The 15,396-nt window shown below is 46.6% G+C and overlaps 1 protein-coding gene across 3 annotated transcripts in view; it reads right to left on the bottom strand.

The window, feature by feature from the left end:
- The window catches only part of RBM20 (RNA binding motif protein 20), a 206,754-nt gene that overhangs the window by 26,880 nt on the left and 164,478 nt on the right, over positions 1-15,396 (bottom strand). For all 3 annotated transcript variants that reach the window (XM_047760977.1, XM_047760979.1, XM_047760978.1), the window contains exons 6-7: positions 11,498-11,641; positions 8,987-9,118 (exon numbers count right to left, since the gene is read on the bottom strand). In XM_047760977.1, coding sequence (XP_047616933.1) covers positions 8,987-9,118; positions 11,498-11,641 — 276 coding nt within the window. The remainder of the gene's footprint in view (positions 1-8,986; positions 9,119-11,497; positions 11,642-15,396) is intronic.

Below are 15,396 nucleotides of genomic sequence, written 5' to 3'. Positions count from 1 at the left end.
GAAAAAGTTTAATCCAGAGGATGAGGCTTATGAGCATGATGCAGAACAATGGTGGGGCTGAGTGGTCCAGGGCACGTGGCACGTGGCATCTGCTGAGCTGGAAGGGAAGGAGCCTGAGGCTCACCACACACATGCTGGGAAAAAGCACTTTTTTTTTTCCCCCATATTTGTCTTTTTAGGGCTGCACCCACGGCATGTGGAGGTTCCTAGGCTAGGAGTCAAATCGGAGCTGTAGCTGCTGGCCTACACCATAGCCACAGCAATGCCAGATCCTTAACCCACTGAGTGAGGCCAGGGATCAAACCTGCATCCTCATGGATCCTAGACAGATTCATTTCTGCTGAGCCACAACGGGAACTCCAAAAAGCAGCATTTATTAATATCCACTTCCCACCCTCTCCCAAATAAAAGAAAACACCTGAAATGTGAAAGGAAGGAGGGAAAGAGGGAGGGAGGCATAATAACCAGGAAAGAGACCTGAAGATCACTGAATGCAGGCTCCACTTTACACCTGACTACTGAGACAGCTGCAGTCCCCAGCCATGTTGTGTCCTAGGGTGGTACCTGGAGTCATGCTGGGTCAAAGGACACATTCAAGGTCACAGAGATGGTTAAAGAGTCAGAAGTTGCCAACAGGCATTTTGACTCCAAGGTCCTTTCCATGCCCCGGGGCCCCCTGCAATACTGGACCTCTGAGGGGTCACTGGGTGCTCAGTGTAAATCTGGGGATGGGCAGTGCAGGCTGTGAGCCAGGTTCTACAGCTGAGGATGCCGGGCACCCAAAGGCTGGACCCTTCCCAGAAGTCATTATATGGTAACAATGCCAGGACAGGACCAACCCCAGTCCCTAAATCCCAACCAAAGCCCTTGCCTAAACCCAGAAAGGACCAAAAATAATATATAAATAAATAAATAAATAATAAATAAATAAAAATGAATGATTAAAAAAATATTCATGAGCACAAAAGAAAAAGGATGGGAACATTTTCTAAAAGACGACACAGAATTCGTCCATTCAATTAAAATGTATGGAACAGGATGAACTTATGGTTTGTGAATTATAGCTCAATAAACTGATATTTTTTTTTAAAAGACCTACCTTCAGTCTGTGATGTCAATTTTTGACAGAGAGTTTTAAGAAATGTAATCAACTGCTCTTTGTATCCTTGGTTTTTCTTCCCCTGTGTCATGAACAAAGGATCATGAAATCTTAGACATATCTGCATGTCAGTTATCATCAAATATCTCGTTTTACAGATGTGAAACCCAGGGTGAGAGACAGGAAACAAGATCTGCGATCCCGCTGGGCTCCGCACTCTGTGAGTGCGCTGGGTGCGTGGCTGCTCATCCGTCTTACTGTTGAGATGGAGGGTTGAGTGGGGAAAACAGTACAGGAGAAAATAAAGGAAGAGCTGCCTGTGGTTGCAGGGCGAGAGGTCAGAGCTAAGACTTAGGGAAAGGATATAAAATGTTCCAGCCAGGGAGGGATCTCTCAACAACTCAAAATTTAAGAGGAAAGAATGTCAAAAAGAAGCCGGTGATCACTCCCCTGTGGTCCCGAAGAAGTCGGAGCTCAAGAAGCCAGTCAATCCCTGGTCTAGAAAAGCCCCGGGAACTGAGCACTGGTCATGATACCCAACCAAAGGGAGGCCTCACAGTTTTGACAAATGGTCCCTTTCACCAAAGGTTGACCCTCTATAAACACATACAAGGATCACTTATAAGTCACCAGGTCACCCAGGCCCTGCACTGCCAACGAGCACCTCAACGGCTTAAAATGCACCAGAAGCAGAGACCCGAGTCCAAGAGGGAAGGAGCTGGGGCTGGGGGCCCAGGATGCTTCCCTCCATCCCACTGAGGCCACCTTTCCTCCCACCAGGCTTGGGGGGCGCTACCTGCGGGGAGAATGAGAAGGTTGGTCTAGAGGTGAGCCCACTCCATAGGTCTTCTTCCTGCCTGCCCACCTTGGGCCACAAAGTGGAAGGTGCCTACTATCTCATCAAGGGAAAGGCCAGCCCGGGATGGCTGGTCCCCAGAAGACCAGCTGCAGCACTGCCCTCACTTGGGCCACTTGGGAAAGCTGGCAGGAGCCATCAGGACCAAGTGCAGGTACAGGTGATGAGATCTGCTGTCACTAGGAGGCCACATCCTGGGTCCCAAATCTGTCCTCACTCTGCCAAGCCAGAATAGGTGAAGGCTAAGAATGTGCCTCCTGAGGGGGTTGGGTGAGCTACTCTTTGCAGCAGAAAGAAAAGAGAAAAAAAAGTCTCCAAGGTCCCCAACACTTTTCTTCTGCTCTCTGGAACCTCAAATCCTCATGATTGTTCCTTGCAGCCCAGACCCAGGAAAGCCAGGTGTGAAAAGAGGGGGCCTGGTCAGGGAGTGGCTGAGGCGTTGCAGGTTCCCCAAGGGTAACATGGGGGTGGGGCTGAGACCTGCAGGGAGGGGCAGGTCAGGCCAGTGTCAGAGACAGAGGCATTCAGGGAGCCCCTAGTCCCTCTCCATGCCCAGCAGCACAGACAGCAGCCCCTTGGGCCCTTCCCCTCTGGGTGTTCCCTGATGAGGGGCAGAGCCAGCAATCAGGCACCACAGATGAAAACATCCTCAAGTGGCCCAGGCTGTCCCCTGCGGGTCAAAGAGATGCATCTAGAGTTCTTTGGGGGCTAGAAGAGCCTCTTCTTAGCTCTAATGTTTCCCTGCCTCTTGTTTTCCCAGCTGCAGAACAGCCTCCACTGTTAGCCCAGTGCCCCCTGAAGTTGCTTCTCATCAGATCCCATGGCCCTGTGGAGGCAGGAAATGGGGTTGCTGATGGCACAGCCAGCCCAGGGTCCTGCATGCAATGGTTGCTCCATGATGGCAGGCTGCAGAAAGGGAGAGGTGGGCTTTAGTGAAACGACATGACCATCTGCAAATGCTAAACACCGGGTCTGGCGGTCACAGGCACTGCGACCCACACCCCCTGAGGCCCAGAGGTCAGTTCCTCTATTTTAAGTGATAATTCCAAATTGTTGGCACTCCGTGACCCAAACACCCTGCCAGCTGCCATCTGAGAAGAAGTCAGAAGTGGCCAGACTTTCAAATAACAGAATCAACTTTTCACAGCTCTAGGAAAATGCTCTCAACCTGCCTCTTCAGGCCTGGCCTCGTTATCCTGGTTAAAGGTGTAAAGGAAGCAGGTAAACGAATGCTGTACTCACTGCAGGTGGAAATGGAAGAGGATGTCTCAATGATGTTTTGGGTACCTTTTTATTGCAAAACACTTCAGACACACACAGAACTGGAGAGAATGGTCTACTGAGCCCCCATGAATCCGGTTTCACTGTCAACAAGTGGAACTTGGAATAGTTTAAACCTGTGGGTTCCAGTCACTCTGTCAGAGAATTGGCAGGGACCATCCCGTGCTCTCAGTCAATGCATTTTGCTGCCTTAAGGATGAGGTTCTGCGTCCTAAACAGTCCCAGGGAAGTGCCTTCTCAGAGGGAGGCACGGGGGCTGGAGAATCTCAATGTGTGTAGAGCAGCCCCAGCTCTGCCTCCAGCTGGCGGGGTCACCTGGGATCGTGGCTTGTTGCCTGTGGGAGACTCACCTTCTCCACCTATAAAGGTGAGATAATGAGATCCATCTGGCATCCACTGAGACCCTCCAGGCAGAGCAGGCTACCCCATAAAAGCCCCAGAACACTGGGCCAACATAAAAGAAGCTGCTGGAGAGTTTCATGCCTTCTGACCCCAGTTTTACAAGCCTCCAGGGTCCCAGGAAGATGCTGAAACCTTCCAGATGAGCCCTGAACTTGTCAGAGCTAAATCCCGTCAGGGCCACCCTGATTGTTTCTGACATGACTCGACTTTGCAGGCTCTACATCTCTTCTCACCCAACTCCTTCTGCCCAGAAGCCCTCTGTGGGAGGCTCACCTTTCCTACCTATAAAGGTGAGATAATGAGAGCCATCTGGCATCCGAGATGCCTCTAAGATGCACTTAAGCTGCCTCATCCTTCACCCACTCAGGAATCTCTCCCTTCCTTACACAACCAAGTCACTGCCTTATGGCACTGAACTTCCAGAAGCTCCATGCGTAGGCACCCAGGTTTAAATCTTGTATAACCACACACAAGAAGTGCTTATCTCCCCAGTGAGATGGCAAACTTTCCCCAAGTGAGGACCAACCTCATATTCACTGCAGCTCTTGGTACCACATCTTACATGGAGAAGACCCTCCGTCATCACTTGCTGATTTAATCTTTCTAATCAGGAGCAGCAGGATCACTCCTGAGACTGCTGCCCAGGGCCAGAAACCATCTCTGTGGCCAAGAGGCTGGCAAGACTGCTGGCTCTGAAACCAGGCTGGCTGTCCCCAAACCACCGGAGAGCCTCAGTCCCAGCCCAATCTACTAAGTGAGAATCTCTGGGCAAGAGGACTTGAAGACTCCCCTGCCAATTCTCTGATGGAGGGACTGGAACCCACAGGTTTAAACTATTCCAAGTCCCCTTTGGCATGGAAGACGTTCCGATTCTGGAGAAGCATCTACAGAATAACCAGGCCCTTCATGCAGGTCTGCGGGAAGGAAAACACTCACTTTTCATTGTGCCTTCAGATCTTCCCTTTCTTACTCATTCCACACATTAGTTGGACATCTATCATGCGGCAGTTTCTGCCCCCAGTACCCTGAGGAACAGAATTTCTGTCCCAAAGAGTGTAGGGGGAAAAAGATTAACTGCATGAGGAAACAGTCAAGAGAGGAGAAGAGAGGAGAAATACCTTAAAAATCTCTCCTTCTCCCTCCACCTTGCCTGGTAAGAAACACCAATCAAAAGCTGCCCCCACCCTCACCTCTGCAAGCCCTGGTAGGACCCCAGGTGGTGGCCCTTTGGCCCAGAGACACATCTGGATTTAGTGCTTTGCTGTCTGCCGTCCCAGGAACCATGCCCTCTTCTCAGCCTGCTCCCAGGGTGTCGCAGGTGACACAGGCCTGGTCAATCACAGCACAGCCACGGAGGCTGGCTCAGGAAAGGGCACATGTTCAGGGCCAGCCTGGTCAAGGTGACTCTCGGGACATCTCTGGGAGCTTCTAGGAAAAGCTCTGGCTTTCTCTTGGTGAAGAAAATGGGAGGCTGAGGAACCATGGCTGCCCGAGTCACTGAAGCCATCACGCCACCTAGAGGAGAGGGCTGGGGGCTGTCGGGGCCATCCCAAGGAGACCCCACCAACAAAGCCAAGGGAACAGAAGAAGGCAGGTGGGAAAGAAACTGCGTCGTCCTAATGATAGCACGTGGGCTCCCAATCCAGCCATGCCTGCAGCCAGGGCCACTCCTGGCCTTTTTGGTTACGTGAGCAAATACATGCCCGTCTGCTTAATGGAGATAAATTTCTCTTCCTTGCAGAGATGGTCCTAGCTGATTCATGTCAACACACATGCCTAAGGAGTGGAAAGAGGCTTTGAGATGCTTTTGTAGAGGCCGTGTGACCACTTGGGGAGCAGAAAATCCTTACTCAAGATCAGGATCAGTATGTTCTAGCCACTCAGAGCGTGCTGTGAGGACCAGAAACATCAGCATCTCCTGGGAGTGTGTGAGAAACACAGAATCACAGCCCTGCCCTAGACCTATGGAATCAGAAATGCTGACAAGACCCACAAGTGATCTGTATGTACAAGAAAGTTCGGGAAACTCTATGAGAATACTGTCTGTGATGCTGACTAACTAGGTGACTAAGTAAATTACCTGATTTCTCTGTTTTGTCACACAGACAATGCAGATCATGAAAACACAATACAGAGAGGCAGATACAGTGTAAAACCAAAACAGTCCTGGGCTTTAATCTTGGCTCTTCCAGTAACTAAGATCGGGGGCAAGTTCCTGAACTTCTATGAGCCAGTTTCCTTATCTGTAAAACTGAGCTAATCATATCTGTCTGACAGGACCAATGGCAGGAGGACAGCAGATAATGAAGGAAAGTATTTGATACATTACTTGACCCAGAGTAGCAGGACTCGATTAAAGGTATCTCTTCTTGTTATTACGGTTGTACTGTTATAATGACTTATCATCCACCCTACACACCTCACAGGGGAGGGTGACTGTAAGACTCAAAGAGATACTATATGAAAAAATGCTTAAAACCAAAGAACACAAGGTACAGTCCTTTACTGATCTGGAAACAGAGGCTCACAGAGGTTGAGCAATTTGTCCAAGGTCATCAGAGCAGGAAGGGGCAGAGGCTAGACCAGTGTAACCACCCTCCCATCTGGTGGTGTAGGTAACATGGTTCCTGATGGGTCTGTTTTCTGTGTTCTTCCCCTCCCAGCCTGTGAATTCCTCTACAAACTTGCTACCTCCATGTCCACGGGGCCTGGCCCAGGTCCCACCCAAGGTGAGCACTAATGAACATTTGCTGAATGCAAACTTCCACCTTCTAACATCTTTAATTCATAGTTTTTGTACCACCCCAAATGACCTCCCTGGGTAAGAGACTGCAGGGCCTGGGTACTTTAACTTAAGAAGCAGAGACCTGCTGTCATGTCCTAATTAAAAGCTTGTGACAGCATCATCACATTTGGAGACCAAAGCTCCTCTGGGAATTTAGTGCAGGAATTCAATTCTAGCCCCCTGGGCAGAATCCAGGAAAACAAGAACTTTGACTGGGTAGAGAACGGGGTGGGATCGAAAAGCAACAGGCTTTCATGAGTTGGAAAAAAAATGTCAGGTTTTGCCTGAAGCAGAACTGTTGGCAAAAGAACTTCAGAAGCAATAATGCAAACAAAGCAGAATCAGGACTTTGGCAATTGGTTGACATCCAACCGGTCTACATAGGTAGACTTGTCAGAACACTAGTCCTAGCTAGAAAAAACGACTGAGACTTTGTCTTCTGACTTGAACCTTGAAGGCAACAATTCAGGGCTGTGGGTCTGGAATCAAATGGACTCTAAGTGAATTGTGAACCGGAAAATCCCTATTAAATAGGGCAGTAAAAAGCACAAAATAAGAAGTTAAGATTAAACACAAATATGGTATTAATTACAATAAAGCCAAATGGACTAAGGGCTCCAGCCAATAGAACTCCTGCAAATCAACGTGAAGACACAATCCAGAAGAAAAGCATGAGCAGGAGTTCCCTGGTGGCCTAGCAGTTAAGGATCCGGCATTGTTACTCCTGCGGCTCGGGTCATTGCTATGGCGTGGGTCATTCCTTGGCCCAGGAATTTCTATCTGTATGCCGTGGGTGCAGCCAAAAAAAAAAAAGAAGAAGAAGAGGAAGAAGAAAGAAGAAAGAAAGAAAGAAAGGGAGGGAGAGAGAAAGAAAGAAAATATGGACAAAAGACTTAAAAAAAATTCCCACCAGAGAGGATCTAGATGGAATTATCAATAAACATATGAAAAACTGCTGAACCTCTATTAGTAATATGGAAAATAAAAAATAAAACCATGATAAACTCTTGACTATCCCCAGAGAGGCAAACCTTTTAAAGTTGGACAAGAGGAGTTTCCGTCATGGCGCAGCAGAAATGAATCCAACTAGGAACTGGGAGGTTGCAGGTTCGATCCCTGGCTTCACTCAGTAGGTTAAGGATCCGGCCTTGCTGTGAGCTGTGGTGTAGGTCACAGATGTGGCTCAGATCTGGCGTGGCTGTGGCTGTGGCCGGAAGCTCCAGCTCCGATTGGGCCCCTAGCCTGAGAATTTCCATATGCTGCGTGTGTGGCCCTAAAAAGACAAAAGACAAAAAATTTAAAAAATAAAGTTGGGCCAGACAAAGTTTTAGCAAGACGGTGAGCTGCTAAAAACCCTCCTCACATACTATGAGTAGGGATGCTATTACCTAGTCAAGTGGAGGGTAAGTTTGCCTTGTGGTCCAGCAATTCTACTTCTAGTTATGTATATTCTCCCAGTTGTACACTCACGAACATGAGTACGGGGATACCATGTCTGAAAATGTTCCTAGTAGCATTGTCCCTAACACCCAAAACAACCCAAATTTCCATCAACGGTGGAATGAATAAGCAAATTTATTGTCATACAGTGGACATTTATATAGCAATGAAAACCAACAGACACACCCAACATGGATGGCGTAGTGTTTCGTGAAAGAAGTAATGAAAGAACATGTCACGATTCCAGTCAAATAAAGCTCAAAAATTGGGAAAACTAAGCTACAATGTTAAGCAAGGCATAGAGAAGGGGGCAGAATAGTAAAGAAAAGCAAGGGAATAATTATCCTCAGAGTCAGGAGTGTGGAGAGGGGGCACTGAGCTTAAGAAGGGACTCAAAGGGGTTTCTGGGTGCTGTCTCTGTCCTATTTCTTGACTTTGGTGGTGGTTTTATGGGACTGATGGGAGTTCACCCATTATTACTTTTTCAACTGTACAGTATGTAGGTAGTCACTCTTCTGTCTGTATGGTATACTTCATGATGCAACAAAACAGAAAGAAAGAAAAGAAGAGAAATGTAGAGTAAGCTAAAACAAAAGCAAAAGTCCTGTTTGAAATTAATCTGAATTCGTCCCTGAGTTTGGACAGTAGCCAACTGTCAGGCGCTGCTTAGAAGAACTTCTACGGGGCCTAAGACATAAGCATAAGAGGATGGAGGAGAGAATAAAAGATCAAGGGGGGTGACAGAGAAAGAAAAAGTTACTGAAGGTACTGGGGTCTGGGTAGAGAAGGGGGTTGTATGCAGGGGTCTATGCCTGGAACTCTCACCTCTGAAAAGCAACCAGGTTTTTCTCTCTTGCTTCATCTTTCAAGACTTGCCTTCAAATCCTCCTTGGGTCCCAGGCAGGTAATCATCCCTTTGCATCCTGTACTTATCTCAGTAAGCACTTTTCTTATCATGTTACAATGGGGTTGCCTTCCCATGTGATAGCCTCAAAGGCGGTGGATAATTTTTGGATCTTTTCCTGGCCTCTCCTTCCTGCCAGCACTCAGGCCAGGGGCCAGCAAGGAGGAAACACTCAGCTGATGCTTGTTAGAAGACTGAATGAACGAGAGGATGCTTTACCTTCAGCTGCAATTCCTTGTATCTCTTGGACATCCGAATGAGCAACTTCTCGCCATTGATCATTGCAGATTTTTCTTGGTAATACTGGACCATGGCCTGGGCAGCCTCTGTGTAAGCCATCTCTAAAAAGGCCTAGGAAAGAAGGAAGGACAGACATTGGACTTGAACGATCTTAAATAAAATTCTATACAAGGTATGATTCCCCGTATCTGAAGTTCAAAGAGAGGCAAGGCAAATTGAAGGTGATCAAAGATAGAGCTGAGCTTCCCATGAGGGGTGGGGTGGAGGTGGGGGTGGGGTACTGACTGGGAAGGGGAGTGAGGAAATCTTCTGAGGTTCTGGAACTATTCTATATCTTGACCTGCATGGTAATGACACAGGTACACACATGTAAAAAATTAATGGAGTTGTATACTTGAGACGGGCACTTTGGAGGATGTGTTTTACACCTCAATAAAAAGGGAAAAATTCAGTACCAGGAAGAGCTCTCTTTGATCCCATCTGTTCAAAGAGACCTATTTATTAACTGCAGCAAAAGAGCTCATTATAAGATGGTCCCTCTCCTGATCTCCATGGTTACTAAACATTATTCTTAACTACCTACGTCCATTCCAGGCTACATCACGCCACAGGAGGCCCTCTGGGATGGGAGGGTCCATTAACCCACAGTTCCCTGAGGGGAGGGGGTGGGGGAAAGTGAGTCTGTTGCCCAGGTAACCTTGGACTGATCCCTGCAAAACTTGCTATTTGGTGGTGGAGATGGCAGGAAACAGAAACACAAGTCCTAGATATCTGAGCTCTCAATTTCTCCACTAAAAGAAATACACTAAAAACACTCAGAAGCTCCTTGGGCTCAAGGAAAGGCCACGTCTCTGTAAGCTGGAGAGGGAGCAAAACCCTCAGGCTTCCACGGCATTTCTCCTCTTTAACTATTCTGATAAAAACCCTTACAAAGGGCTTTTCAATTCAGGTAGTGTCTACAGGGAATTTCAAGATAAACTGTTTGGATGGATCTGAAACTGTTTGGATGGATCTGTCAGTTTGCCCCAGGAGCTGCTGCGCTGGCAGACTCATCGCTACTATTGTTTCTTTGATTTGTTTGGTTTGTGCTGTTACTGTTGCTGGAGGGATCTGATCCCCCATGCTGAGAAGGAAACACAGCCTGAGACAGGGGAGTCCTCACTGTGAACCCTCGAGGCCCACTTCCTTGGCCTTCAAGGGCTAAACAAGCTCATCCTCCCTCCTTCTGCATTTGTTTTGGGATTTCAGATCCGCCTTTCTCTGTGCTGTCACGGTCTACAGCAGAAGTGTAGGAGACCAAAATGTTAGGGTTCTCTACGGTTTTATTTTCAAATTCTGCCACTCAGCTTTCCAAAGTGCTTCTTTCTTCCTGAAACATTTTAGCACCTCTAGCTCTCACCTATCACGTGGGAATGAAATGAATTCAGTGAATCCCACTGTGTTCATGTTGCAAGCTGAACTTTGGAAATTTACCCCAAATAGAATTCTGAGAAGGAGGAATGAAAAGATTAGTGAGTAAGCTCAGGTTGATGGAGAAAGACCACTGATGAGCTCCCAAACTCTTGCCTTAACTAATTTCTCCTATGCCTGTTCCTCTGGGTCCTAAAGTAAAAGTATTTATTAAAAGCAAAAGACTAAAAAGTGTTCCTTCTGACCAGTCTCTGTACAAACTCCCCCTTTGACTTTAGAAATGAAATCAAACATATTAACCCCCTAAGACTCAGCCAATCCTCATGGGTTAAGGGTTCTTAGTTCCTGAGATTTACCAGGCACCCGTTAATTCCCAGCTACTCTCCTGCAAAAGAGCCAAGAGCCTCAGATGCTAACACCAGGGATCAGTGAAAATACCTGTTCCCAGTCCATTGTTGGCTGGCTCCAAACCCACACCCTCAAATATGGGACACCTAGAAGGTAAGACTGCAGCATTAGCTCAGGGGGTTGCTAACAATGAAAAGATTCAAGTCCATGGATTTCTATTTTAGGGGCCAGCTTGCTTTTCTATGTTAATGAGAGCCTCATTCCAAAGCACCTCCTCATCTCCAGGCAACTCACAAAGGCCTGTACCCAGCACATGAAGGGTAAAGTGGAACAAGACGAAACAAAACACCACCACCATTGAGAACTTCTGGGCTGTGCCATCAGGAGGCCAGCTGTGAATTATTCCTTTAAGTTAGGAACAGCTTCTTCTTTAAAAAATTTTTTATTTTATTTTATGAACACACTCACAGCACATGGAAGTTCCCGGGCCAGCGAATGAATCTGAGTCACAGCTTCGACCCATGCCACAGCTTTGGCAATGCCAGCTCCTTTAACCCACTGTGCCAGGCCAGGGATGGACCACGCATCTCTGCAGCAACCTGAGCAGCTGCAGTCGGACACTTAACTCATTGCACCACAGACAGCTTCTTTTTTAGAAAAGTAGCCAGTTCCCCTCCACCAATAATATGTGGTCCATCTGGTACCTACCAGTGTGAAAGTGCCCAGGCCTACCTGATTAGTGGACTTCATGAGGATGTAATTAGTGACCTTCCCAAAGGGCAGCCCCAGGTTAATGACGTCATTCTCAGTGCAGCTTCCCTCGGGCAGATTGCAGATGTGTACCACGCGGCCAGCACCCGGTTTCCGCTGTACAAACTAATAGGAACAAAGAGCTGTGGTTGGTCTTCAAAAGACATTTCCTTCTTGCCCTCTATTCCAGATCCTGCTAATGGCTATCTTTCCCAAACTAAGGACCAAGAAACTATAGTTTACAAAATGAATGCAGAAAAAAAAAAATCCATTCACAGACATGTATAAAATATTGATTTTTATGCCATCACTTTACAAACAAGATCCATAACATTTTTATTGAACAATCACATCCAGGGCTCTTGAAGAGATGAGGAATTGGGCATATCCCTGTGTTGCTGGTGGGGGGGTTGTGTATCTACAATCTCTTGAGAATAAACTTTAGCAATATTGAATAAAAGTATTTAAAATAGATCTATAGTCCTAGATTTTATGATCCCACTTTTAGAAATCCAGCTTACAGAAAGAAATGCAACAATATGTAAATATTTACATACAAGGACATTTATTACAGTAATTTATGATGATAAATGTATAATTTATTGCAAAAACTTTTGGAAACAGCCTAAATGTCCAAGAATAGGATAATGACTGAGTAATTGATGGTTCACACTTACAATGGAAAACTACGTAGCCCTTAAAAGGAGGTGGTAAATGAGCTGATCAGGAATAATTTTTACAATAAAGTAAAAAACATATATATAGGTTGCCAAGTACAGATGAGGTATGATGCCATTCTTGTGAAATAAAAACGCAAAAATATATAAGAAAAAGATAGATGAAGCGAGTGCTGTAAAATTTTGATAATTATTGGAATCGAGGGATGGGTATACAGGGGCTAATTACACTAATCTCTACTCTTCTGTATGTTTGAAAATTTTCTCAATGAAAATATTTTATTTTATGTTTTTCAGCCATGCCTGTGGTTGTGTGGAAGTTCCCAGGCCAGGGAATGAATCTGCACCACAGCAGCAACCTGGGCCACTGCAGTGACAATGCCTGATCCTTAACTTGCTGCTCCACAAGGGAACTCCAACAATGAAAAACGCTTTAAAGGACAGCAGCACAGACAGAGAAAGGAGTTTGAGGATATACATCAACCTGCGAATACTGGTAATCTTCAAAGAGCAGAACTAGAAGGGAGTAAGGGGAGAGATGTTTAACCTTTTTCTTATGTATCTCACAAGTGTTTGACATACAATTTTTTTTAAATCCAATAAAAAAAAAACTGAAAAGATTTGTGGGACCCAAATACACAGACATATTCATTCCCACTGACAACCTTTGGTTTAGGGCAGTGGCTTTCAACACTTTGTTAGCTTTGAGATCCTTTCCTCAAACAAAAGCTGGCCCACCAGCCCAATATATTCAACAAATACAGAGATGCTGCTCTAGACAAACCTTGTGGTCCAGCACCCGGCCCACCACCCTCCATCCAGCAGTCCCAAAGCCACCTCTAAGAAACACAGCTGGGAAACAAAGACCTGGGCCTAATCAAAGCTCAAAGAGGGAGAGAATGTGTCTGTTTGGTCTGTGCAAACCTTAATCAGCCTGGAGTCTCCAGGAGGTTCAAGAATTAGTAGCCATAAGCCAACCCAATGTGGAAAAGAAGGATGCAATTTTCCAAACCCATGCTAAGAGCAGAGCCCACATTTGCATAATCATCAGTTTCTATGATAAAGAGAACTTCAACATCTAATTACATTTGATGTGGGTCTGACTCTTCTATGGTAATACAGTGGGAAAGTCTGAGGTTTCATCCCCAACAAGGGCTAATACTTGGGTAATTCTACCACAAAAAGCCCCCATTTGTTTTCTTTGGACAGAGGACAATTAGAGTTAATAAGAATTTCCTTGGACAGTTCAGCCCTGAAGAGGAGAAAGCCAAAGGGCGCCTTCCAGACCTCGCCCTCTGCAGTGTCCAGAGGTCAAGCACTTTGCCGAAAAGGGAAAAGTCTTTGGTGTGTGGCTGAGGCAGCTCCCAGAGCATCCATCCCCACGCATCCCTGAAGTGCAAGCAGAAGAGCTGAGAGACTTTGAGCCTGGCTCAGGAGGACTGTGTCCTCCAGGGACAGCAGTGGGAGCTCTATGAGGCAGGATCTTTGCCTCTCATTAGGGCGAGGGGCCTAAAAACAAAGACGCAGGCCCAGCTGAGCTCTCAGGCAGGGCCAGGCGGCCACTCCTCTGAGTTTATCAACAGGGGAGCTGAGGCTGGGTGCTCTGCTGGCTCCTCTTTGCCCACTTGTTTCTGCCCATGTAACTCCGCTGTGATCAGCCTGGGCTCATATGTGGTTAACAACAGGGCAGACACGCAGGGCAGTTCTGGGCTGATCCTGCTCCTTGCCCGTCCCGTTGCCTAGTGACCAGCACGAGGGCCAGGGCCTCTCTCACTGTCTCCTCCAGACTGAAAAAGCAGCTCAAGAGGCTTTAATCTGAGCGTGAGAGCAGCAATTGCTGCTGAGGACAAGACATGCCTCCCCAGGAACAAACACCCTCACGGCTGCTGGTCACCAAAGAGCAAAATGAAGTCACACTGCCCACAAATTAGAAAGCTGCTAAAGTGAATGGGCCTCAATTAAGGCTTTCATTTAAATTTTTAAATTTTAATTAATTATTTTTATGGCTGCATCTGTGGCTCATGTAAGTTCCCAGGCCAGGGACTGAATCCAAGCCACAGCTGCAACCTACGCTGCCATGTGGCAACACTGAATCCTTTAACACACTGTACTGGGCTGGGGATCTAATTCTTGAGGCCTCAGCAGCCAGCAACCTGAGCTGCTGCAGTTGGATTCTTAACCCACTGCACCACAGTGGGAACTCCTAATTTTTATTTTATATTGGAGTATAGTTGATTTACAATGTTGTGTTAGTTTCAGGTGTACAGCAAATGATTCAGTTATACACATATATATCTCCATTCTTTTTTCAGATTCTTTTCTCATATAGGTTATTACAGAATATTGAGTAGCCAGAGTTCCTGTCATGGTTCAGTGGTTAACAAACCCAACTAGCATCCATGAGGACATGGGTTCGATCCCTGGCCTTGCTCAGTGGGTTAAGGATCTGGCATTGCTGTGACCTGTGGTGTAGCTTGCAGACACTGCTCGGATCCTGCGTTGCTGCGGCTGTGGTGTAGGCCAGTGGCTTCAGTTCCAATTCAACCCCTAGCCTGAGAACCTCCCTATGCTGAGGGTGTACCCCTCTACCCCCCAAAAAAGAATACTGAGTAGACATTTAAATTTAAAGAGTAGACCATAGCAACATGGATGGACCTAGAGATTATCATACTAAATGAAGTCAGAGAAAGACAGACTTTGAAAAACTTATGGTCTCCAAAAGAGACAGTTTGGGGAGTGGGGGGATGCGCTGGGGTTGTGGGATGGAGATCCTATAAAATTGGATTGTGGAGTTCCTGTCGTGGCGCAGTGGTTAATGAATCCAACTAGGAACCATGAGGTTGCGGGTTCAGTCCCTGCCCTTGCTCAGTGGGTTGACGATCTGGCATTGCCGTGAGCTGTGGTGCAGGTTGCAGACTCGGCTCGGATCCTGCGTTGCTGTGGCTCTGGTGTAGGCTGGTGGCTACAGCTCCGATTAGACCCCTAGCCTGGTAACCTCCATATGCCGCGGGAGCGGCCCAAGAAATAGCAAAAAGACAAAAAAAAAATTGGATTGTGATGATCATTGTACAACTACAAATGTAATAAATTCATTAACTAAAAAAAAAAAAAAAAAGAAATGAAGTCAGAGACAGACAGATATCATATGATGTCCTTACATGTGAAATCTAAAAAAAAAATGATCCAAATGAACATTTTTAGAAG

The sequence above is a fragment of the Phacochoerus africanus genome, chromosome 15 (genome assembly GCF_016906955.1).
Source record: "Phacochoerus africanus isolate WHEZ1 chromosome 15, ROS_Pafr_v1, whole genome shotgun sequence".
NCBI classification, from domain to species: domain Eukaryota; kingdom Metazoa; phylum Chordata; class Mammalia; order Artiodactyla; family Suidae; genus Phacochoerus; species Phacochoerus africanus.
This window is presented reverse-complemented; position numbering and strand designations above follow the sequence as displayed.